Raw genomic sequence first — 27,801 nt, forward strand, 5'->3', positions numbered from 1 at the left:
TGTTGTTGTTGCTGTTCTGCCTGCACTCGCTCGATTCCACTCCACTCCGGCTCGTGCACGTCAGCTTCTGGATACGACCGTCTCGCCGCAGTAATAAATCCTACTCATTTTTAACTGCAACTGTTACATTTGCGTTAAATGTCGCCCTGTGGAAAACAGATTGGATGGAACCGAAAGCAGGAAACCCACTATAGTTCGGCCGCTTAGAAAACGACCTGCGTGCTAATGCTAAACCAATGCTGGAGGAGGTCGCTTTCTAAGCGGCCGAACTATAGTCCGACACGACACCTTCCGTCAAATCTCTTACACCTTCCGACGCCTTCCGCAATTTTAAGACATTTTAACCCATTGGTCCGACGGGCTCCGACAGTAGGCCTCCGACGAGAAATACACCACCACCCCAACAATGCCAGTTGCCATGGAACATGTGATCACATACTGTTCACAAGCAGTAGATAGGGAGACAAGAGCAAATAATAATAAAAAAAGTCCATAACATTTATGACGATCTCTGTTAGTATGTGAGATTACAATAGGCTAGGCATATTAGGAATATAAAAGGCAGTTAGCGGAAAGTTTAGGTACAGTCCTAATCATCACTTTTCTTTATGTTTTTTGGGTCGCTGAACACGAATATGAGGTTTGCTGACAGATATTTTGCCCGGAACATTGGTTATTTTGTGAAAAACCTTAAAATTTGTGCACTTTTTTTGGTTTTTCAGGCAAATTTCCTATATAACGTTTGTTTCTACGACGAACCGTTTCGCCACTAGATCACACTAAAAAAGGCCAGAAGTACAAAGAATTAAAAACACTGCTAAATGCTGCCGTTTTACATTAGGTTTCCATCGAAACAACCCATGTTACGATAATTTTTACTATTTATTCATGATAACAAACTGAAACACACTTAAAATACCCCCGCCACAGCAAACCTGCAGACTAAGTGAATTTCCATTTTTTTGATTGGATTTACACTAAAATGTCTCCTTAGAAATATCACATTTATTCCCTATTTAAATAAAAGTTTAACGAGTACTTAGGTTTGCTGCAACAGGGAGGGTAAAAAGGTGTTTTTTGTAAAATGTAATAATTTAGTATGAAATGAATACATTTTCCAAATTTGATCAAAATATGTTCATAAACAAGCAAACTACAACAGTTTACTTAGTCTCCATAAAAATAACATGAGCATTTTAAATTTACAGATTTTTGGAATTTTCTCCGTAACCATTAGGCGAATAACAACGCTTTAATTTACTAAATTATTTGTTTTTTTTAGCTCTACAAAATGGTATGGAAAGAAATCGCTAAATTTTAAGTTTATTGGGTAAAAGAAATAGGAAAACCCAATTTTTACCCCATAAAACCCCCATAAATCTCTGTTCCCATAGTCCGATCATGCTGGGCAAAACCAAAAATGAAAATAAACCCTAACCGTTTTACAAAGGTTTTACATTGGGTTTCCATGGAAACAACCCCTGTTACGATAATTAGAACTATTTATTCATGATAATGAACTGAAACACACTTGATAAATCTATGCCAAGATGTATGACTGACTGCTGGAACATTTTCCGTTCCCACAAAACCCCCATTTATTTTCTCAGCACAGGGATGTTGCTGGCCACAGGTTTGCTGCTATAGTGATTGAGAAAAAGGGATGAAATACATTAAAAGAGTTGTAGATAACTTTTAACTTTGGTAACGTCAAATTCAGACGAGCAGACCGTGTCCAGCCACTTGCCATAGTGAATAACGCGATGAAAGTAGAGAATTCTTACCCGTATACCCCAACACATTGTTTCAACGTACCAGCATCGCTAAGAATTCTGATGAAGAACTAAAACACTTCTTGTCCTACGAACTGGGTCCATACTCTTTCTCGTTGTTTGATAATAAAGGTTTGCACAAAGAACCAAATCAAATCTTTAAAGGCATAAAGCCCCTGTCCCCATTGAAAACAAGCACTTCCATGGTCAAGTGCAGTATGTTATTGATGATGGGTTCCTACTACACAAAAGTTATGACCAGAGCATCAACCTTTCAACCATAAAAAACCAAGCATCAACCAAGAAAAAATTAATCGACAACATACTCACCACTCCTTGCCTTGCTATAAAGAAGAAAACTGTAGGCAGCTGAGAATATTCAAAGATAAACTTGGTCCTCAGTTTCTTACCCTTGAGGAAGCCTTAGAAGCAAATGAGGATGTGGAAGAAGATGTTTTTTCTCTCATCTTGGGCCCATAAGAAAATGGATGGAATGCCAACCTTCAACCCGAAGAGAGTGAATTACATGATCCTACCAACCAACCTATTCATGAGGTTATTAACATTATAAAAATAAAGATTGTCTCCCTTTTCCACAATTTAATCCTAAAAGACGGGTATTTTTTCAGGTTGAGTTTTGTGGTCAGAAGACACACTAGTTAGTTTATTAGTGAATTTCCCCTATAGGGAATAAGCTATTACCGTATTACTCATGGTAAGACCTGGACCCGGGACCGATTTACTTTTTCGTTTTGAGGCCCCTAGAGACCAAAAACACCATCCGTTCAAATTCATATATGTGTCCGTTAGGGCGAGAACTCGACAAAAATCATCCGATTTTGATGAAAATTGGGACAAACCTGTAAACCTACGTCTATTCGAACGAGTTCGCGAACCAGCATGATCGGACCATGGGAACAGGGATTTATTGGGGGGGTTTATGGGGTAAAAATTGGTTTTTCCTATTTTTGTCCCAATAAACTTAAAATTTAGCGATTTCTTTCCATACCATTTTGTAGAGCTAAAAAAAACAAATAATTTAGTATATTAAAGCGTTGTTATGCGCTAAGGTTACGGAGAAAATTCCAAAAATCTGTAAATTTAAAATGCCCATGTTATTCTTATCAAATTTGGAAAATGCATTCATTTCATACCAACTATTACATTTTACAAAAAAACACCTTTTTACCCTCCCTGTTGCAGCAAACCTAAGTACTCGTTAAACTTTTATTTAAATAGGGAATAAATGTGATATTTCTAAGGAGACATTTTAGTGTAAATCCAATCAGGGAAATGGAAATTCGCTTAGTCTGCAGGTTTGCTGTGGCGGGGGTATTTTTAAGTGTGTTTCAGTTTGTTATCATGAATAAATAGTAAAAATTATCGTAACATGGGTTGTTTCGATGGAAACCTAATGTAAAACGGCAGCTCTGTCTCTGTAAAACATTTTTACGGCCCACTTCTGTTCAAATGAGGGAGTTGTAACTTAGGTTGGTCGAACAGATTAAACTTAATTTGGAGACAGAGCAGCATTTAGCAATGTTTTTAATTTTTTGTACTTCTGGCCTTTTTTAGTGTGATCTAGTGGCGAAACGGTTCGTCGTAGAAACAAACGTTATATAGGAAACTTGTAGTAAATTTTGTCATCTTTAATTTTACAAAGCAGGATTTTCTCAAAAACCCATACTTACCGAGATTTGCCCGAAAAACAAAAAAAAGTGCCCAAATTTTAAGGTTTTTCACAAAATAACCAATGTTCCGGGCAAAATATCTGTCAGCAAACCTCATATTCGTGTTCAGCGACCCAAAAAACATAAAGAAAAGTGATGATTAGGACTGTACCTAAACTTTCTGCTAACTTTCCTAATATGCCTAGACTACAATGGTCAAGGACCTTCCTAGACCCACCTTGATCATTCCGGTTACTTTACTACAGGGATATTAGCAATAAGTACAATACAAAACATGAACAATAATACCCCCACCGCAGCAATTCTGCTGTCAAAGCGAATTTATATTTGCCTGAATTGAAAAATGTACCTATTTAATTAATATTAGGTTTTATGAGTACCTAGGCTTGCTTTTGACAGGGAGGGTAAAAAAGAGTGAGTTTAGTAAAAAATAATAACTTAGTATAAAATAAATTAATTTACCAAGTTTGATCAAAAATATATCCATCAGAAAGCAAACTACAATATTCTCCACAAGAACAACATGGGAATTTTAAAATAACATTATTTTGAATTTTCTCCGTAACCAATAATTGTACAAAATCATTACACACAAAGCTAGACAGTGATTAAATCTAGGTCTGGTGCACGCATAGTTGAGAAATGACGGATCCGACATCCGACAAGAATGCCCCAGAGAGCAATGTTGTCGTGACGTGTCGGATCGGAAGGTGTCGTGTCTGACAAGTGGGTTACAGCCCATTTAACACGTTCGCTACTGAGCGTCGCATATATGCGACGCCGCGGTCATTGCCACAGACCGAGGTATACATTTGAATCTTACACACAGACCGGCTGTCACTTGGATAACAGTACACACAGACCACGGGCGAAAACCTGTAAAACAGTGATCATTTACATTGTAATACGCTACAATCGTGTTTGTATATAAATTATTCTTGTTTTTTGTATTTTTTATAACCTTTAGTAATGTCGCATATTTGCGACGCCCGGTCTACAGCGAAGACAATAGTGAAAATTATCATAGTTTTCTTGAAATAGACTAAGCGTCGCATATATGCGACGGTTCATTTTTTTGTGTTTTAAGGTGATAGTAAGTAAAAAAATAAACAGATTATTCAAGAACAGTTTATAACTGAACACATATAAAAGCTACATAGGATAATGCAGCATACGTACTGCATACATACATACAGTGATGCAGAAAAGTAAAAGCCAGTTTTTCCAACTATTATATGACGTCACCAATCATCATATCCACAGACCAAGCGACGCAGTTGTGCGTCAGACATCTCTGTAGACCACTGCAGGGAATTCAGTGCCTTCAAATAGACCACTACAAAGATATAAGCATTTTAATAACATTAGAACCCCGACGCAAATATGCGTCGGCAGTCTATTTTAATGTGACTAGCCGTCGCATATATGCGACGGCAGTCTATGGGTGGAAACCGGCCGTCGCATATGTGCGTCGCTGGTCCATGTGAATGGAAAATTTCGTACTATTGCAGTAGCGAACGTGTTAAAGTCATGCAAAATAATTTTTTCTGAAGGTGTCGGAGACTTGACGAAAGGCGTCGTGTCGGAGAGTGTCGGACCAGTGGGTTTCCTGCTTAGTCCCACCCGTCGCCATTTGTGACTCGGGCTCGGGACTTTGCCCACAGGAAGCTCTAAAGCACAAGTCTCCCTCATGTATAAGACGGAAGGGAAAAGGAATCCCTGTAATATTTTGTGGTCTAGTCCTATTTTACTACTCATGAGTTGATAGTTGATGTTTCCATTAATTAAAGATGTATGGGTTATTATATTACGGACATAAGCTACTACTCATACTTTTTTTTCAAACGTGGTTTTATTCGCTAAATTAGGCAATTCTAATTAAGCACTCTTTTCCTTTGGAAATTTGGTGGCAAACGCCTTCACCCTGAAATTCACGTTTTTAGGTTGCCTTGATTTAATGTAAAAATTAATACCAGATTTATTGCTGTTTTATGTGAATTTTGAACATTTTTTTCTAACTCACGTTATATGAAAACTGTACCGGTACTTAATTTGTTGATTTGCTGGATTCCGACATAGATAAAACATATTCCGATTTAATTAAGATTATTGGATAACATCAAAATTGAATACTGTTCATGAGAATTGTAGGCTATGGAAGCTGATATAATCCATCATAAATGTGGCAAAATAGGAAACTTAAATTGTCAGCTATGGTTTATACAATGAAAACTGTATTCAATTTTAATAAAAGAATTCAAGTTCTTCCTCAAAGGAGAAGAAAAATATCTATGCTAAATTATGATTTTGATATCATGGAACATGTTTAATCGCATACCTTTGGTTTGGACTAATTTGTAGTAATCTGATCTATTGGTATGCAGATGTCAGAGCGCTCTACAGGAAAATATGTGAAGCTTTCACATGCCAACCACAATTTCATGCATCTTGAGCGTCTGCAAGTGCAAAATGACAATGTTTGGTTAAATTTTACCATTGTTTTTAATGCGTTTCGTTTAAACTTTTCTTCATAATATGGGGTTTGCTTGTGATGTGCACAATGTGATTAATTCGTTTAACAAGTATTCATACACTGCAATAGTGTTCAGTATAAGAACTAGGAAAAACCTTTGAAGACTTGTGCTGTGATGTTGAACTAGATTCAGTATCAGACAATAGACTATGAGCAAATATTTTAGATTATAAAGAGTTTTAAAGTGTCTACAATACTGATTAAAAACTTACATTTCTCGTGGTTCTATCAGTGCTATTATGTGTCATAGAAATGACAATGATCTGTGATAACTTTTACTTTTTTAAAACACTTGTAAAAGTAGGATATGGCTCTGTACGAATTTTTGCCACTATGTGATGTTTTATTTAATATTATTTCTCTCGCTTCCTACTTTTGTGACATAGTTTTTGATGTTGTCATGGGTTACGCATTATTTGTAAAGGGAAGATATGTATGGTTTTCTGTAATTATTACATTTGTGCTAATTTCTTTGGTGGTGAGCCAAATAGTTTCACTGAGGTGGTATTTACATGCAGTTGAAAGCCATGAACGCAGTAAAGAAAAGTCTGCAGAAGGTGAAGGTACTAAACCCATATCGGCTATCAAGAAATTTGCAAGATGGTCTGTTATTATGTTACATATAATTCAATTTGGTGTATTGTGGCGCTATTTTAAACTGTTCATCCCGGTTGACCTCAGATTTGTGAAATATGAAGTGAGAGATCTTTGTATGCTCCGATTATTACATGCATTTTGTGAAGCAGCACCTATGTTATTGTTACAAGTTTATTTGCTATGGCATGAAACGGCAACAAAAGAGTTTACTGATCTAAACATTGTATCAATGACTCTTTCCTTGTTCAGTGTGTGTTGGGCATTGGCGTCCTTCAGCAAAAACGTAAGGATGCAAAATGTCCATAGGCTTGTTTTAACTTGGCTGGGAGTAATATTTCAAGTAAGTTTTTTAATCAGGTTAACGTAGGTATCGTACTATTTAGTTAGAATTAGTGTAACTTATTCTACCACAAAGTTAGTGCACAGTAGTAGGTGGATCGTAAATCGAACAACCCTTCCAAATTACCAACAGGCCTATGTTAATTTAAGTTTACTGCAACATCGCTTTCAAAGCTTCTTCAGCAATTGGCCCACTGGTTCCGTTGTTTCTGAAGCTGGAGATCCATTGAAACTGTCATATCTTGACTCTGATCCATCTTCATTGCAGATAATACCACTTCAATATGATCGGTGTCAAAGTAACTTATCATAATTATTGGTCTAAACACTTTTCCACAAAATTTAGAAATATAAGGCAAAAACAAATAGGCCTAGGCCTAATACAATGTTGATAACTTACTCCTAAACTTAAGTCAGGTAGGCCACCGACAATAAGTTATTAACTTAATTTATATACTTACTTACTTACTTACTCCTTCTTCATCTTTTACCCAAAATAGGGATGGATTGCGTCTCGTCAAAAAAAAAAAAAAAACAACATTTCTTTTACACGCACAAAATAAAAATATCGGTACTTCATAACATGTAATACAGTTCAAGGTATAAAACAATATACATATATACAAGTTAAAAATAACTTCCAGGGATGATGGAAAGATGGCTACCATATGTTTGCTATCTCCTTATCGGTCATGAACTCTGAGATGCTAAAGTAGGCTCTCTCTTTCATTAGCGACATAAGCTTGTCCTTAAGATAACCTCTTTTCCAGCCCCTAATGGCCATCGGCAGTTTGTTGAAGAACTTTAGACCCTGAATATGATATGTAGCAGCTGTCTTAGAAAGCCTAACGCGGGGAACATCCAGCATGTTTAGCAAAAAAAAGTAAAAGAGCATGAGAAAAGGCAGAAGGGAAGAAAATTTAATTAGGCTAAGCAATTGTATTTCACATTTCACCTTCATTAATTTATCACTTTTCGTTCATCAATCTAATCTTTCAATATTGTATCTATATCAGCATGTCAACCCTGTAATGTCAACCCTGTAAAAATGGTGTTATACCGTGAACAAATAAATAAATGTTTCTCTGCCTGGTGTTGTAAGAAAGGTGTTGTAAATATATGTTTTGTGGGTAATTTTTTCGGTAACTTATCCGTAGCCTTTAAGTTACCTGACTAAAGTTTGGGAGTAAGTTATGATTAAATATAAATTACCGGTACCGGTAATACAAAATATATGAGCAAAACTCTTTTTATTTCTTTATAAGGTAAACATTGAATTCAACTTATTTACAATATGAAATTATTCCAGTCATATGATCAATAATAAAATAGATACCGGTAAGATAGATTTTTTGAATGTATTTAACAGTTATCAACATTGTATTACCGTATTTGTTTTTGCCTTATTTCTAAATTTTTGGGCTGATGGTGCATCTGTAAATTTGATTGACAGGATATGAAGTACAAAAGCCAAATTACTGCTCAAAATCCACCTTAGATACTTTGGTATATTTTTAAAGCATGGCAAATTCATGTTGGCCTATGTGTCAAAGTAGGCCTACATTACTTTTATTTTATATTCAATTCAATTCAAACATTCTTTATTTCATTATTGTAGGCCTATATGAAATTAGTAGGCCTACATAGAATTGCGTCATTTAAGTTTGCTTTTGGTTTTGTTTGCTGTACGTGATTTTGCATTTTAGTTTTAATTTCTATGAAAATTGTATATTGCTATTTGTTTTGACGATGCCTATTGCATTTCATGCCTAATGGAAAATAAAGCATTTAATTTAATTAAAACTCTAGTTTGTGAATAGGCATTGAAACGTTTAGCCTGTTTCTAGTATTGCAAGATTGACTTTCCCTTAGTAAACCCAATATAACGCAACGTTCCATTTAACGCAATCTATCCAGCTATGGCTGGGCAACGATGAAGAACCGGTAAAGGTAAAGGGTAAAAGGTATACTTTATACCTACTAATTTAGAGCTCGCCCTGTGGTCAAAAACTTGACCCAAAGTATGTATTGTGCAAACCTCTCTATTTTCACCCCAAGCTGTAAAATAAAACATGTGATTGGAATTTCTTCCATTTGTTTTGATTTTCTGTTTATATTTTGTTGTTATTTTGTTACCAACATGGCGACCCATAAGGCCCATGTTAATTCATTTGTTGTGCTTATTTATTAGCCTATTTTAATTAATAAAGGGATTCAACACAACTACAGGCAAATATATTTCTAACAGTACAGTATGCGTAGATTTTCCCAGTGATACACAGGAGCTGAGAAAAAAGGGTTTCAATAAACATGCTTGTCTATTAATATTTTTAGCCCATGTTAAATCTCAATTAGAATAGTTGAAATTTTATTTTTCACCCAATTAACTTAACATAAATATTCTCAAAATACAAATAAAACCTGCACATATAGGACTGAAAAATTTTGGTAGGTACACAACCTGTGTGTAAATCGGTCCAGTAGTATGGTCAGGGTGGGTGTCGTAAGCTTACAAATCTGGCCCCATGTTAAATCTCCATAAGAAAAGTTTAATTTCCATTTTTGACCCTGTTAACTTCAAAAAACAAATAAAGCCTGCACATATAGGACCGATAACCTTTCTTTTGTTACAGCCCGTGTGTAATTCGGTCCAGCAGTATGGTCAGGCTAGCTGTCATAAGTTTTGAAAAAGTGTTCTGATATATAAGATTGTAGCTTAACTTAAAAACATTACTTAAATAACTTTGCAAAACAAAGTTACAGGCTAAATCTATATTACTGTTGTCCAATACATCATCCGTCTTTATATTGTTTGTCAGAATGTAAGCAGAATAAGACCCTTTTGCAGATTGAGCATATAGCCTACATTGTAACATTGTAAATTGTTCTTATAGGCTTAAAAGTGTAAAAGTTGAAATTTTTAACTTATTTTCTTTTTTTCAGTTTCTGTGGCGACTAGGCACAGTGTCGTGTCGGGTGATCTCATTGACTGTGTATGCCACAGTGTATGGACGATGGGTGTTCCTTGTTATTGTTCTCCATTGGGTCTCCATGTTTCTTTGGCTGGTATCACCCAAAAATGTTTTCCATGGTGAAAGAATATCAAGACAACGAAAAGCGGCATTTTCAACCCTGATTGCATTTGTTTATGTTTTTGCATATATAAATCTACAAGAGGTCAACCACCGCCAGAAGATGGTGAGTATGGATTTGATCACATATTAATTAATAGCATTTGGCCTATATTGTTAACGTATATCAAAATTAATTTTGCCAGTCACACTTTGTATTCAGGGGTGGATTAAGGACATTAAAGAGGCAATAAAGCCTACGACAAAGTGTATGACAGTACAGTGCGCACTTAATAGGCTAAACTACAAAATTTGTCTGCCTTTGAATTGCACAAGATTTGTGCAAACCTATACAGTAGTAAACCCTCCGATTCAGATCAATTCGGTTCAGACTTTGGATGGTTTGGGCAGCCATCTGCCTTTGATTGACATACTTTGAAGATTTTAAACCTGTTTGTCTAGTGTTGTACTGTACATACCGGTAGGCTGTTGATTGTGCTATATTACATCATTGTTTATCATAACCATATTTCTGTAATTTTGTACACATAAGCCTGGTTTACACGGGTCGAGTAAGGCAGGTCACTTACTAGCCCAGTTGTTGATTTGTTCAACTCGCCCAGTACTTGACTAGACTGTCCACACGCATCCCTACTTTGGTTCGTATAGGGACAGTGTAGGCATAGAGATGGAGAAGTAATTTTTATTACAGTAGAACCTCTTTAATCCGAACTAATTGGGACCGGGGGTAGTTGGGATTATTGAATAGTTCGGATTACAGAACATATTGTTGTTTTTACATAACAAAGCTATGGAAAAGTGAAAATTATTTTTAAAGTAGAATACAGAGTTTATATAATACAGTATTAAACATAAGGAATAAACAGTAGGCCTACTATACATTACAATTGAAATGACTATGGTGCGTATATCAATAAATACAGTATACATACAATAAAGAACTACTATACTGTGTATAGAGTACAGCAATGAGGTGTTCGGATTAGTGGACGTTCGGATTACAGGGGTTCGGATTAAAGAGGTTCTACTGTACTTCTCTGTGGTGTAGGGTATTCCGTAGACAGATACCATAGCTTTCGTGTTAAATGTTGTTCAAGTTTATAATGGCACGTAAAGAGTTTAATGCTGAATTTAGAACTTTAATCACTGAATTAGATTATTAGAATTTGAACTAAATCACCACTTAAATTCAGAGGTTGCTTAGCTGTTTTGCAAATAACTTTCAAATGGTGAAGAAATTGACCAAAGTGGGAGGTGATATTTAAACATCACCATCATTTTCCCTCGCCCTAAATTAGAGCTTGGGAAACGAATACTTTCGTTGATATGATTTATGACTTATTAATGATTTTTGTAAAAAACACATAAATGTCAACAGTCGGTAAACTAGACACCACAGACCCATGTTCCTATGGTGAAAAGTGTTTGCCTTGACCTAAGCAATAACGCTACATATATAAATGTGTCCAGAGAATTACGGGACACCCTGTATATCTATTTATATATTTAGGCCAATAACGACGTCGTACAACCCGAGGGCTCGGATAACCGGGGCTCGGATAATCGGGAGTGTAGGGCCTACTTTAGTTTAAATAGATTAATGTCAAGAGTGGTTTTGAAGAGCGGGATTGTAGGTAGCCTATCTGAAAAACACTTGCTGAACAAAGACCTTTTACTATTTTTTTTATCACAGAATTTGGGCATACCAAAATGCAGAAATTATTAGTATTGGTATTAATTAACAAATTGTTATTTTAGAGCTCTTAATTGGTTCATGTAGTTTGTTGGAAAACAACAGAGGAGGTGCTTCTTGAGGGTATAAACAGATTTTAGTTTCTGAATAGGGGATAGGATATAGGCTTAAACAATTTGTCACTACAAACGATTGATAGCTTACTGCAGAAGCATATGTTCAACTCACTGCCCTCCCAATACTTCTCAGGAGGTAGCTGTATAGATGATTTACTACCCTTCTCTTAGCTATTTTTGTCTTTCTCCCATTGATTTATTATTTCCTAGGATTTTTTAATATTTGTGTTAGACTTAACAAGTATACACTGTACTTTTCTTGTTCAGCATTATTTTTAATATAAATTGCCGTGATTTTTCAGTAAATGATTATTTTATTACAGTTGACATTTTATATTGTGATGGGGCTGGAGAATGCCCTTCTGCTAGTCGCTTGGAGGATTGGTGTATCTCGTAACCCACCCTGGTATTCTGAAAGTCTCCCTCTTCTTGTTGGATCACTATTTGCTGTCGGGCTCTTGTTTCAAGCCCTCTACTATAGGTGAGTTTACAAGTCTTTCTCTCGTTCAAATAGCTAACACTGTTATTGTTCTAAAAATGATGTCGAGTGTTGGGGGTTTTTTTTTATGGAATTTCTTATATTGGGCAACAGATTTTCTGGCCTCCCTTAACTCTGCGCTTCTCGGAACTCAAAAAATACAATGTATTAACAGCTAACAATGGGAAGTTGATTTTAGCAGATCTCATGTGGGCCATTTTTTCCAGTTAGTATTAGACTATTTTGACGAGCGTTTGTATGTTTGTATTGTAGGTTTACCAACAGGGTGCAGCACTATATTTATTTTTAATTTATGAGAACAGTTAATTTGCAACCAAAAGGTGAGTGAGCGTAGCAAACGAACTTCAACCTGGAGGCGAGTTAGCGTAGCGAACGAACTTCAACCTGGAGGCGAGTTAGCGAAGCGAACGAGCTAACCTGAAGGCAAGTGAGCGCAGTGAACGAGCTCCAACCTGAAGGTGAGTGAGCGTAGCGAACGAACTTCAACCAGGACGTGATTGAGCCATGCGAACGAGCTCATCTTGAAAATGAACGAGCATGTGACATAAAACCACAATAGGACAGGACAACGTCTGTCGGGCCAGCTAGTATAATATTAAAAATCATATTTAGGTAGGCTATCTAATGTCATACATTGTACAATCTTGCTCTGATTCAGCCAAGTATGTTGTGTCCAGATAGGCTTAACAAGCTTTGGTAGCATCTTGTGAATCTACCACCTATGTGGGCTTTTTTCAAGAAATTACCTTGATAGAGATTTTGGTAAAAGAATTAATAAACTATACACGTTAAATTGCTGTACTTTATACAGTCCAACCTCGGTATAACGAATCTCAAGGGACCGAACTAAATATTCGTTATATCAAGGATTTTGTTAAAACGAGGTTCGTTATATAGAGGTTAGGATTGTAAAACATTCGCTATGTCAAGGTTTGCTATCAACATCGGTAAATGTTGGTCGAGGTGTGACGTTGTTTAAACACATTTACAGTACCATATGCTACTACAGTTACTGTATTTTTAAAGTTGCAGATTAAATAAAACTCCCATTCTTTTATACAAACGTTGATTTATTTTTTTTCATATGAACTGTACAGTATTCATAAAATCATAATTGCACTACAGATAGTCAAGTACAGTACACTACAGAAGTACAGCACCATTTCAAAACGAAAAGTCTGGTTCTATAATACAGGCTATACGGTGAATACATTTTAATACACTCACCTCCCGAATTCTAACCATAAACGGATGAAACGTGTTGTAGCATAACTGGGACATTTTCGACGAAAATTAAGCTAAACGCATACGGCTTTTATAATTCAAGTGAATGTTTCCATTGTTTCCGTACACGTTGGGTCAGTGTTGTTGAAACAGGGTTGAAACAGCAGAGTTTTTTCTAGGGAGGAAGCCTTAGTAGGTAAACAAACCATAAATCACTCGTCATGAGCCGGGCCTACTCAAGGTCATAGACCTCTCCCCTCCTTGCCCGTCCCGATACGTTTGCAATGAACTGCTACAATTGCAGACAAAATTATGTTTTGAAACATAAAACAAAACTACAGATAGAGACGTTTCTCACAGAAAACTGTTAGGGCCTACAGATTATTTGCAAAGAAAATAAATTATATTAGTGTTTGTTTTGTCAATAGTGAACTGAATTTTGTTTTATCTTAAAGACTAGCCTACATTTTTTTAAATAATTTGCGTGTTTCATTGTGTTTAAATACAGTACGTGCGTTGTTCATCGTGATTCCTATAAAATTGGAACCCTTTTTGTTCAATTAATATTTTGCAGAATAAACCACGATTTAAAGTTTCCGGTAAGCCTTGACTTAACACTATCCCGGAGAATTGGGAGTTGAGTGTATGTGTATTTTGATAACTATCATTATCAATCTACAAAACCTTTAAATAAAATAGAAATGTTTTAAATTTAACAGAAATAAGAAAACAGTAATAGACTTGTTACAAAAAAATACTGTACACACAGAACAGAACATAAACCATATAAAGAACAACAGAAAATGTGAGTACAGTAATGTAATTTAAAAGAAAAATAACACTTGTACAGTACTGTTTTTCAATAAGCCTAACCTATTCTCGTCATTCTACATCAGAATTAAGGATTTAGTTGGCATTGTGAGTTACTTCACTTACTTGGCTACTTCCACTCTGATTATTAAAGAAGAAGTCTGTTATCGTTGTTTGCTTACGTGCAGTGATGCTCAACGTGTCCAAGGCGCAGTCCAGGTCGGTGATAGATTTCACAACACCGTCAGACAAACCACTCTTTTTAAGAAAAAAACGTTTTAGCAAGCTTAGAGCTTGATGAGCTTCTTTTGAAGTTGGGTCAGGCAACTCAGTTTGTTCATCTTCGTCGTTATCTTCCTCCACATCCGCCACATCCGCATTCTCATCTGACGTCACAGAGGAGATGATTTCGGCATCAGTTAGTTCTCCACACACGGCCAGGTCGTCATCAAATGTAACGAAGTCTTCGAACCCTGCAGCGTCCTCCTGTAGGTTGAGCACTTCTTGGATTTGTTCCCAACTCTCAGGAACATCGACGGCTTGAGTGAAAGGCTGTGCTGTGTTGTCTTCCGAGGTCGGGACGGCGAATCCACTCTTCCTGAAGCAGTTGGAAATTGTGGTCTCCGTGACCTTGCTCCATGCTTTTGTTGTCATCCACATGGCGTCCAAGATGTTAATGTTAGTTGGAATTCGGCTTTCCATGTCTCTTAGAAACTGTTGAACAACCTCTTTTCGGTAATTGACTTTAAAGCTTTGAATAATCCCCTGGTCAAGTGGTTGCAGCTTCGATGTTGTGTTTGGAGGCAGAAACTCGATCTTTATGTTACTGAGTTTAGGAATGTCTCCATGAGCCGTGCAGTTATCCACAAACATAAGAATTTTCTTCTTTTTCTTTTTCATTTCTTTGTTTACACTTTGGAGCCATTTGGTAAATGCCTCACAGTTCATCCAAGCCTTTGGGTTTGCCATGTAGTCCGTAGGAAGATCAGTCAGATTTTTAAAACATCTTGGGTTTTTTGACTTCCCGATTACAAGAGGATTTAGTTTGTCAGTTCCTGTGCAGTTTGCGCACAACATTACAGTTAGGCGATCCTTGCTGCTTTTCCCGCCGTGGCATTTATCGCCCTTAAATGACAAGGTTTTGTCCGGCAAACACTTAAAAAACAGTCCTGTCTCGTCCGCATTATAAATGTTTTCCGGTTCGTAGCCTTCGGTTAGCGCGATAAGTTTATCTTTCCACTCGGAACAAACACTATCGTCGACTTTAGCACTTTCACCGCAAATTTTTCTAAAAATAATTTCATTTCGTTTTTTGAAATTTTGCAACCATCCGTTGCTAGCTCGGAATTGTTCATGCCCCAGTTCAGAAGCAAACTGCTGGGCTTTTTCTTGAAGGATTGGACCGCTTACAGCAATATTTTTGTCCCGACACTGCTTCAGCCATTTGAGAACACACTCCTCTACATCCTTTAGCTCACACGACTTTAACTTTTTGATTGCCGAACACAGATCATCGTTGTCGAACTTGTCCTTTCTTTTTAAAATTGTAGCCAAAGTGACAGCTAGTGTAGCTAGTGTAGCGTGTGTGGTAGTTGTAGTGTTGTTGTGGGCTAGGTGGTATGCCAAACTCTTTCGCAATTTCCGTTTTTTTCTTTGTTGGGTTCTCTTCAACGCACTTAATAATTTTACGCTTAGTATCCACGCTTAACGCGCACCGTTTCTTTTTATTGTTTTCACTCATAATCTCTGATTTCACGCACTGCACAATCCACTGCACTGACAGACGCAATGAACTGGAATAAAACAGGACAGGAAGCTAGACGCTGTGACCGAGCGTTCATGTCTAGACGCGAATTGCGTTTGTTTCCGTTCGTTATAACGAGGGATGACGCAATCAATTCGTTAAGTAGAGGTTGCGTTCGCTATATAGAGGTTCTGATATTGATTAATTCGTTATATAGAGGTGAATAACATCAGCCGGGATTGTCAAAAATTCGTTAAATCAAGGTTTATGATATGGTTTGTTCGTTATGTAGAGGTAAAATTTACATTGTTTTATATGGAAAGTTCTAGGGGATTTAAAAAAATTCGTTATATCAAGGAATTTGTAATATCGAGGTTCGTTATATTGAGGTTAGACTGTAGTTGGTTGGTCAATCCGGCCTATACTTGGTTCTAAGGTGGCTGGCAAAAGAGGTTCTAATATACTAAAACTCTAGTCAATCAATTTTTGGGATTGAATTTTTAGTTCAGGATGGTGACTATATAAGGAGAATGGGATTTTTTCTCCTTGCAAAAGAGAGAGAGAGAGAGAGAGAAAATTCTTTATTTACAACAAATTATTTTGCAGCATTACATGAAGCAAATAAAAATATCACATGGGTCACAATGACCTGTGCGTGATAGAAAAAAAGCAAAAAAGGGTTTGTTTCAAAAATAGCACACAAAATCAATTTTCAGTCTTTGTGTCACTGATTCACAAAAACCAATAACGGGAAATATAGACAGGTAGGTATATAATAACAACTTATTTGGTTCAATTTAACTGTGAAAGTGAAAACTCAGTCCCATTATGAAATACGGTACCCCTAGATACCAACAAACAGGTTTCAAAACAGACTATCACTGCATTTTTATAAACTGTCCAAAATTTTAAGGCCTGAGATGGTTATCAGTAGGAAAGCGGTTTAGCTTTAATAAGCATACATTTTGTAATGTGCACTTAACACAACGCCATCATAACTAATCTGTTATCGCGGGGCCATTTTATAAGTATCTATAAGTATCTTAAACATCTCCGGCAATAACGGGGACATCGTCATCGCCTCCTAAGTTTGCGGAACCATCGTGAACATCTCTCGCCACAGCAGAGATATAGTCATTGTCACCCGCCGTACCGGCTCCTGAGATCGTGGAAACAGCGTCATCGTCATTGCGACATGGCAAAATGACCAATGATTGGATCAAATTCCGCCCTGAGAAAATCCTGAATCTAATGTAATCCCGTTCCAATAGTCGGGAATATTTGTTCAAAAATATTTCCCAAAATTTTAGGACCCGTCACAAGGTGTCTTCCAATCAGGAATTGTACTTAATTTTATGCTAGCCAAGAAATGTCCTGTGTTTGTCCTTAAATAGTTTAGGGAGTTCGCACGGTATATATATTCACTTTCACGCTTCCGCTGCGAACACAGATGACGTCAATAACGTTTCTGTAATCAAGCACACAATGGTGATATCTACATGACCACGGGAGATGTTCAGAATGTTGCCGCAATCGCGGAAGGAAATGATGACATTTTCATAACCCTGAGTGACGATGCTGATGTCTACACAACCATGAAAGATATTTAGGATTTTTCTCGATCGCGGAAGACGTTGATAATGTTAATATGACCGATAAAGACATGCAGGATTTTGCCGTGATTTCGGATGATGATGATAACATTCCCGTGATCACGGGAGACGATGACGATGACCACACGACCGCCTGGGGTATTCAGGATTTTGCCGCGATTGCAAAAGATGCTGATAATGTTTCTGTGACCATAGGAGATATTCAGGTTTTTTTGTCGCTATCGCGGGAGACGATGATTGCGTTTCTGTTACACTATAAAGCTGTAGCCTACTCAAAGTAAATGTTAGTTTCATTTAAATTTTCTATTTTATAATTTCTATCTTTAAACTTAACTCTTATCCATTATTAGGCCTACTTATTTATTTTTCCTCTGGTACAACAACAATGAAGAACAAGGTAAATACATCTCGACAAATCAGGAATATATATTTGGTAACAACAACGAGAAAGGTAACGACAAAGTGTTCTTAAATGTGTAGGAATCGTCCATGAATTTTTGATCCAGAATGTAATAGTCACCCTGCCGTCCTCTATTTATTTGTAGTATTAGGTTTGACTATCTTTTGGTCATAGATTAATGCATCTGCAATACTAAAAGGTTATGGGAAGGGAGGAAAAAAGGTCCATGTCGTAGGAAGGGGGGATGGAAGTGGTAAAGGCGAGAAGTTCTGAGTGTGGGAACAGTTTGTGGCAGTTAGATTAATGTACATGCAATACTAAAATGCTGAGGGAAGGGAGGAAAACAGGTCCACGACGTAGGTAGTGGCGATGGAAGTGGTAAAGGTAAGCAGTGCGGAGTGTGGGAACCGTTTATGGCAATTAGATTCATTAGTTAGATAAACATATATATATATTGGATTTTTAATCATCTTAGGTCATATAATAGCCCTATCGTTAGTATGTGTTATTTATCATCATTATAAGCCATACACTATTTTTAAGAAGACTCCTTTACCGTGATGTGGCAATTAGGTAAAGTTATATTAGTTCAGTTTGGCTTAGTTTTGTTTATGATAGGCCTCATAACCAATAAGGAAATAGGCTTCATTTAATCAAAAGACGTTTTGTACCGGAACGATGGATTTACCTCCTATTGATAACTGTTGGAAATCCATTACGTATATTACCAATGACTTTGGTTAATTAATGGACGAGAAGTTAGGATTGTTGTTGACTGATATTCGGTTGATTTGGACATACAAATACCATTGTGTTCACCAGTGACACCGGTAATTAGGCTAGGTGCGGGTGGACTCTTCCATTGTTGCGCTTACGTTCACTCATCCCGCTACACGCAGAATAAGCGTACTACTAGTTAAAAATAATCTATATATATATAAAAGGCAAAGCCCTCACTGACTCACTGACTGACTCACTCACTCATCACTAATTCTCTTACTTCCCATTTACCTAGGAGGCTGAAATTTGGTACACTGATTCTTTAGGCATTAAATAGGAAAACAGCTGTTTTTATTCTGATCGGACTCTCGGGCTCCGCCCCAGTGGCTCTGGAGTTTCCCATGTTAACCTTATGATTTTTCATATTTAAATGGAATTAATGAATCTTAACAGCTGTTTCAATTAAACAAGTTGGTTCTGTTCTATGATGTTCAATAGCATTAAAGTTACAAGGATTACCAACAGGGTGCAGCACTATTTTTTTTTTTTTATTTATGACAACAGCTAATTTGCAACCAAAAGGTGAGTGAGCGTAGCGAACGAACTTCAACTTGGAGGCGAGTTAGCGTAGCGAACGAACTTCAACCAGGACGTGATTGAGCCATGCGAACGAGCTCACTTATGAAGTTAAACGGGGCAAAGCCCGCGGGTACAGCTAGTATAACTTATAAAACTGTTACTGTCTAGGTACTTCCATGTAAGAAGATTGAACTATGAAGCTGGTGGTCGACTTTCTAGTAACAACTCCACTGCTCGACTTGCTCCCAATAGGAAAGAAACAGCCAATGGAACAAAGGTAAACTCTACATGTGGAGGATAGTGTGTTTTTTAATAATGGATAGATTAGATAAATAAGTTAAAATAGATTCACTCTTAATAAAACCTTTTGAACAAAATAAAACCTTTTGAAATTCTACATACTTTTCTCTCTGTAATAAAAATGAAGTAAGCACATTTACACAAACACCATTGCGATTTTACTAGCAGGATACATTGTTAAATCTTAACAATTACAAGGGTTTTTTGTAAATTAAGGTATCCAAATAGCCCCATGTTATATCTTACTATATCTGTTAGTCTGGACTTATTATTTATTTTTTAAATATAATACAGCTGATGCACAATATAACAACACAACAAATTCTACAATTCTAAGATTGAGGAATGAATAAAAACAAGACTTTATTTTTAGTTTCAACCAATTACGAGTTGTGATAATTTAATTCATTAAGTACATAACATTGGCGATGAGGATGGGATTTAGTAATTCTTTTCTTCTCTTAGTAACATCTCTATCAACTTGTTTTGTATTGTAGCAGCTTCAATTGCTAGGGAAATTTCAACTGCTTTTTCAAAACTGATGTCGTTTTCTTGCTGGAGAATCTGTTCCTGAATTTCACTGTCATGAAGTCCACGAATAAATTGTACTTGTAAAATGCTGTTTACTGGTTTCCCACAGTTTTGTTCTTGGCAATTCCATTTTGAAGATATGGAGAGCTGTTTTAAAACTGCAATGTATTGAGAAGTAGATTCATTAGTACCTTGTTAAAGATTTGTGTCTTTCTGTGAGAACATTTGTCTGTGGACAGAGTTGTTTCTCCAGAAAATCAGTCAAGGTTTCATCGTCTTTTGAAGATGGAAGATCAGGTGCTGTTAAACTTGATATAACTTAAGTACCGAGTGCATTTATCAATATTCTTGCTTTTGTTTCCTTAATTTCTTTTGACTCTACATGTAACTTTTTCAGTTCAAAAAATTTTCCAATCTCTTTATAAATTAAGATTTGAATGTTTCCACTTTTTCATCGAAAGATTCAAAGGATATTGAAGAATTTAAGATAGGTGTTGTGTCTTTACTGTTTTCTCCATTGTTTTCTGGTTTAGGACTTGCAAGTTGTCTTACTAAATGAGCAAGAGCAGCAGTTTGGGCTTGTAATGTTTCCAATATTGCTTTGTTTTGTTCAGTCACTTCTTGATTATCCATTTAGAATGTCCTGTTCTCTTCAAGCTTGTAAGTAATGCCTAATCTCTTTATTTTCACCTCTGAGTCGACATTGTTACGTACTTAATGAATTAAATAATCACAACTCATAATTGTATGAAACTAAAAATAAAGTCTAGTTTTTATTCATTCCTCGTTCTTAGAATTCTAAACATTACATCACCTGTAATATATTTAAAATATTCATCAAAATAATTAATAAGTCCAGACTAACAGATTAGTAAGATATAACATCCCAGGAGTCCAATCACAGAATGCAGTCCGTAGTTTGCAAGCTTGTCAATTTTTCTTTTTCCTAGGAAATTTATTTTTTTTCCTAGGAGGGATGGAGCTAATAGATTATTAGTTTCCATATACAGACAATAGGTGATACAGCTGATACAGCGTGTGTTTGTGTTTGCACGCGTGTGTGTGTGAGCGTGTGTGTGTGTGTATGGGGGGGGGGAGGGGGGCGTTTTGGGGGGTTAATGGTAGGGGAAAGTCAACGAGTCAACCTGATATCATTTTATCTATGTTCCAATGTGATTTGCCAAAATTCCGCTAGCGCTTTGTAATCATGCCAGTGGATAGAAGTATTTTGTTTTGTTTCTTATTACGTATAAAACTTTTTTTTTATTCTCTTTCATATTAAAGTACAGAATGACTCACTCCCACGCACGGGTTCTCCCATGTGGGATTAATTTCGTTTAGTTCAAGTACTCAGTTATATTCTCATGGTAATCTGATACTGTATTTTGTAAAAACTGTAAAAATGATTATTTTTACTAAATAAAGACATTTTGATTTGATTCTTTCATCGCTATCAGCTACTGGTGGGAAGCTGCTAGAATAGTACGGAATGAAAAGCAGTGCTGACAGATTTGAACTAGCGCTCTTTGCCACGACGGGAGCTGTTGGAGACCTAATTTAAGGACAACTGTTGTAACAACGCCCCATCGTAATAGTCAACCATAATGATACGGTTAACTTAAAACAATATATATTAATTGTCATGTTACAATATCACTTGGATGTATTATTGAAGAATGCAGGCTTAATTGATGATAAATACTGTCTTGTACACTGTACAGGAGCTGGCCAGAAGACACAGTTTCAGTGGGGCTTACAACAACAACGGAACCATCATCGGTGTGACAGTTCCAGCCAATGTTGAAGAATCATCACAACCAGCCGTCAAGTACAGGTGAGTTAAACATAACATGTTACAACAACATGTTACAAACAAACTTTGAAAATTAACCAAGCATAGACTGCCCAATAAGTCCTAAAATCAGTCCAGAGTGACCAAAGTTTGTCAAACTGTTAGGTCTCTAAAACTCTCAAGGACAGCAGTGTATCCTGTTGGTTTGGAAACTAAGTTGTCGGTGGAAACTCATGAACACTTGCTGCTGGCCTCCTTGTATAAATGTGTACGGTATCTGTCTCATGCATATTTTCTATGTTTAAACACTTTTTTACATATATGACATCAAATGGAATGATATATTAATAGGGGTTGACCCCCTTCAAAAAGAAATTTTATCACAGAGAGTGATTCACGCTTATGGAGGGAGTGTCAGTTTGACCTCAAATTGTTTTTGGCAGCTATAATGAGTTGACGAGACTAATGTAATAGTCACATAGGGTTGGGAACCAGCTAAAATAGTACTGGATGAAGTAAAGAACATGAGGCTGGTGTCTGCCGCAACGGGAGCTTGACAGAAAATTTAATTGACACACATCCCTTGGTAGCCTACTTTGTTTTGGTAGTTAAAAAGTAAAATTTGACAGTAGCTCACTCTTTAAGAGCCTACTTAAAAAATGTTATATTTAAATTGGCGACTAGCGATGGTCGTTATTTAACGTAATATGATAAGTCACCATATTACTGAAACGTCACCGTTTACCTTAAATACCCTATTATTTTTGTAACGTTTTTTGGAACTAAGTCACCCATGTTTCTTTACTCACATTCACTGGCAGACAAAATCACATGCCTGCATGGAACGAATAACCGTGTAACTGCTCACATAAATGAAGTGACAATATGTTATAGTGACGCAGGAGTTCTTATCACTATCGCTGTTTAGCTGTTCACCTGCGTTCCCTTAACCAGTAACTTAAGCCACGGTCACTAACTCTCGGAAGATAAAATCACACGCCGGCACGGAACGAATAACAGCTAAAAGGTGACTGTAACTGCTTGCATAAATGAAGTGACAAGAAGTATTGAATTGACTGGAACTAGGCTCCGCGATATTCAGTGCTAAACAATGACAGTGACGGACTAGGTCAAGAGCTCCCGCATCACTCCATTACTTCTTCTGTAAGCAGTTACAGTCACCTTTTAGCTGCTGTTTGTTCCATGCGGGCCCGTGATTTGGGGCGGTATTAGGTGACAAAAGTCATCAATTACTGGCCTGTCGCAGAACGTCTGGTAACGTTAACAAAAAGTAGCTGTCATTTCCATCACTATTGGCCACTGCTGGTTCATATAGATGGCATGTCTTTCCTGTTCTTCAGCCAAGAGCATTAGTATTTTTTTTTTTAAGGTATTGTGCTGGCCACCACCATGGAGGGATCCCAGGTGTGTTCAACTGCAGATTTACCAACCCCTATACAGCGGCCATGACAAAGCGTAAAAAGAAGAAGCCTACGTCATTCGTTCCTCCACCCTCTGTGGGAGAGAACCACAATCCCATCCCCTTCTGGTGCCGGCCACTGCCTACTAGACACAGCCATCAGGTCAGTTGCTCAAATATAAGAACAAGATAGTGTAAATACCACACATCCAGTTTAGTTATAAAAAAACTAATTTAGACAGCATTTTTTACTTAATTAGTTATGATAACATTGAAAACTCCGTTCACATTCATCACCATGTTGTTGTTAAGTTAAGTATTTAAAAGCGAGTTGTGAGCCATGGTTACAGTTTTTACTGTGTGTTGTAACTTGTAAGTGGAAGGTTACTCAAATTTTTAGATAAGCTATTATAGTTGTTGATGGTGTGGGCAAAGAACATGAAGAATAGTCTACTGTAAAAACAATTCCAATCTACCAGAATGTTCTCATACAGTGTTCATAATTTCAATTGGCTATTATATACAACTGTAAATATGAAACCTTAAGTACAAGAGCCTAGGTTTTCAGGAATTTTCTTACCAATAATAGCAGGCTTACCTGAATGTGAAAGATTCTAATCTGGCACAAGAAACACTTAACTTTTGACAATACACAAAATTCAGAATATTCCAATGTCAGTGAGAGCATTTTAAACTAAGAAAGGTATGCGTTTATGAGACAGTTGTCTTCAGGCCTAATATGCCATTCAGAAGCTTGCTATGCTCACAAAAACTCTTATTTACATACTGAATAGATTTATTTAAATCTTGGAACAAGTTTGTTGCCTCTTGTCAGGATTGCTTACAGTTATATTTACATTCATTATAAAATGAAAAAAATGGTATATGTAGTCATTTGTATTATTTCCAGTATAACAGATACATGTATTCCAGGGTGGGTCGAGTGAGAACGAGGGCAGTAGCGTTGGTTCCCGGGTGAACATTCAGCAGAAACTACAAGAGAAGAAGCAGAAGCAGCTGGCTGAACTGCGAGTAATAGAGGAGGAAATCAAGCAGGGCAAGTTGGGCCCGAGCCCCACCAGTGTAGGTCCAGAACCCCCGCCTCCACCTCCGCCAAGAGACAAGCAACCTCCGCGACCTCGCCCTAACACACCGGAGATACTACTGGCCCCCCATTACCTGGACAGCTACGAGGCTTGGACACCGGCCGATACTGACCCTATCTACAGGTAGGTGTTGATATTTCTTTGAAATCAGTTTGTGGCACAACCAATTTTTATATGACGCAGTTTAAGTTTTATTTTATGTTTTGGTTCTAAACATACATAACCCAACCCTAAATTGGGAATTATTGTAGATAATCATACATTTTAACCTGCAAAACATAATGGTACGGTAAATTAATGTAAGAAATCCAATGGTTATCCAATATCCTAAAGTCACTGACAATGCAAGATCAGACTGATAAGTAGCTGATCTTATCAGTCAGCAACCAAGCTACTAATCTTACTACATTCTATACTCATCCTTCATACATTCATAAAATTCAGGTTAAATAGCTCATAATACTGTATATTGCTGATTTAGGTGCTCACTTGGTGATCTAAAGGTAAAGGTCACCAGTTTATTTCTAAGGAAAGCTTGAATCAAATTTTGAATAAAAAATAGACCTAGTTGTTGACCTAGAACTAGTACTAGTTGTTGATTATTTGACCCTTAAAAATGATTTAGGCTAATCAGCTGGAGCTGACCTTAACTAAGTTATTAATTAACTCATGTTTATTTATGTAGGTTCTGCCCGGAGGACACGGATAGCAATCAGCAGATGTTAGTGCTGATGTACAAAACTTATCGAGTGTCTTCTGATCTCGACTCCCAGGTTAGACTATAGTCAACTTTGTTAGCTTGTGGTTTTGTAAGGTTTTTACTTTGAATCGATAGTATATTAAACATACATATACATATGCGAACTTACACCCAGTGTTCAAGTAGAAAAATACAAAATTTCAAATATTTCAAACCTACTGCCTAAAAAAGGACTATTAATTCACTTGGACACAAAATTTAAAAACAACAGTTCATATTATGAAGAATTTAAATGCTTTACAATATATTAATTCCATAATTCAACATTCAGCTAACAGTAACAGTTGTTAAGAATGTTTTTAGCTTGTATGATAAATGTTAATCAGGGCTTGCCTAGAGATTGTGTAAAATAAAACCACCAAGTCTTCTACTAGAAAAATAGCTCCTTCTATTGTTACGTCCAAGCAAAATAATGATTTATAAATTAGTTCACAAATAAAAGCCTGTAACGTTTAAACACTAAAATGTTATTTTAGGCTCTGACGCCTAATTATTTTAATTTTACTGCTTTCCAGATATATACTAATCCCAATTTATTTAAATATCCAATACTTAAATATTTAGTAACTCAGGCTCTTTGTTTTGTTTGTATGAACTTAGTCAAAATTTATTGTCTGAAGTACAAATTACTGCTTAGAAAATTTACCTGTTTATTTTATACACAACTATTAGCTAAGCCCGTGTTAGATAAAAGTGAGAAACTAGCTTGATAATTTAATCTTAGTCATGAAGGAGATGCTGCAGGCATATCCAACTTCCTTCAGATAACACAATATCTCAAATACTTACCTTTCATGCCAAAAGTTTATTCCCTACAAAAAAATTTGGATTCATCACTGTCAAAGTCTGAATGGTAATGCTAGATATAAACTTTTCCATACAGGTGTCGCTGCCTCGCTCTTATACTCTACCCACACAGTTCAAGTATTACCGGCGCGCTCGACCGCGCAAAGCTCTGCGCTCGGAGCACTTCATAGCTTCCACTAATTCTAGTGATGGTCAGTATGCTTCTTGGTTTATTTTTTAACTGTTTTGCAAGAATATTTAGATTAAGAGAGTGTCATTGGTTTTAATACGATGAAAAATACTTGCTATTCCTGTGGCCAGGGAAATTTTTACTGGTAATAAAACTCAACTAGTACACTGTTAGAAAGCACTTCCAGTGGAGTCATTTAGTGATGGTGGAGAGGGGTAAAAACAAAAACTTAAAGAAAACTGAGAGGAGATTATGGAGTATGGTTGGACAAATATCTAAGGGAGCAACTGTAAATTAATCATCAGTGAACTTTTAGTAACTCGTGGTTTTGAAGGAGGGAACAAAGTTTTTGATTAAAATAGACGTCCTTCGACCAAATAGACCCGTGGTTAAAATAATCAGGATCCAAACCAGTTCTTTGGCATTGATCAAAAACAATAAAAATTTGAATTAATATTTAATAGTAAGTAAGTTTAATATGATTCATAATAATGTGCTAGGCTAATGTGTCCGGTGTGAACTTGACAAACGTACTGATTTTAATGCTACACTGCAAATAATGTACCCTCATAAGTTTGAAACGTTTTTGATTCAAAATTGTTTAAACCATGAGGCTCTACTTAAATAACATTAACGAACAAAAAAATAATTTCTTTATCACTAGCAGTGCATTTAGTCTAAATTGTTGTCTTACTTGAACCATTATCTTGTGCAGAAATTTCTGTTGAGTTTGTCTTCCCATTTATTTGCACTAAATATTGTTTCCAGTCAGGTTTCTTTTGTTTCTGGTTTTTGTTACTAGGCAGTTCATCTCTGTGCAATTTATATTTTGTGATTCTGGTTTTCTACCAGGGACGAAAAAGACTAAATCAATTTCTACATTTTTGAAAACTGTTTTTTTACAAATTGTAATGGAAAATTTGATGTAATTAAGATAAATTATTGTATACTGCAGGTGACGTGGATTCTGGAGATGACAATGACTCTGAGTCGTCGCACACTGCCTCGCAGCCTCACCCCATCCGACTGGCTCAGCCGCTGTACCGACGTAAACATGAGACTAAGCTGTGACCAAGTCCCACCTGTTCCTACCTACTCTCTTGTATATATCAGTATTTATTTTCTTTTTTTAAATGTAACTTATAGTTGTACAGTCATCGCTCACTAATCCGGGCAATATCAGAGGAGAATGTCAGACTTCAGGTTGACGATAAACAAGACTTTCATGGGTGTGTAGAAGTTATTCGACCTTTTTGGTGTTAAACCGAAATTGTCTATGAGTAAATTTTTGTTAGAAAGAATGTCTGAATAGATTGTGGTTTTTATGAAGTGTGGAATTGTTTTAGAAACAAGACTAAAAATTGTTGACTCAATTAGTAATTGATATTTTACCGACAACTATTTGGTGCTAATCACTCAGTGAACTGTTACTTTACCTCACTCAAGCTTGGAAAATTTTAATTTAAGCATTTTAAACAAATAAATAAAATCTTT

At 36.5% G+C, this 27,801-nt stretch overlaps 1 protein-coding gene across 1 annotated transcript; it reads left to right on the forward strand.

Annotated features, from left to right (window-relative positions):
* The first annotated feature begins 5,947 nt into the window (after nucleotides 1-5,947).
* On the forward strand, nucleotides 5,948-27,731 carry LOC128995339 (uncharacterized). Its single transcript, XM_054420324.1, has 10 exons — nucleotides 5,948-6,933; nucleotides 9,876-10,130; nucleotides 12,157-12,314; nucleotides 19,591-19,699; nucleotides 21,975-22,087; nucleotides 23,436-23,628; nucleotides 24,399-24,694; nucleotides 25,257-25,344; nucleotides 26,215-26,329; nucleotides 27,263-27,731. The coding sequence occupies exons 1-10, from the start codon at nucleotides 6,304-6,306 to the stop codon at nucleotides 27,376-27,378; spliced, it is 2,073 nt and encodes a 690-aa protein (XP_054276299.1). The 5' UTR covers nucleotides 5,948-6,303; the 3' UTR covers nucleotides 27,379-27,731.
* Nucleotides 27,732-27,801: the final 70 nt, after the last annotated feature.

This window comes from Macrosteles quadrilineatus, unplaced genomic scaffold (genome assembly GCF_028750875.1).
Source record: "Macrosteles quadrilineatus isolate MER2022 unplaced genomic scaffold, UCM_ALF_1.0 Scaffold_5__1_contigs__length_97177068, whole genome shotgun sequence".
In the NCBI taxonomy this organism is placed as follows: domain Eukaryota; kingdom Metazoa; phylum Arthropoda; class Insecta; order Hemiptera; family Cicadellidae; genus Macrosteles; species Macrosteles quadrilineatus.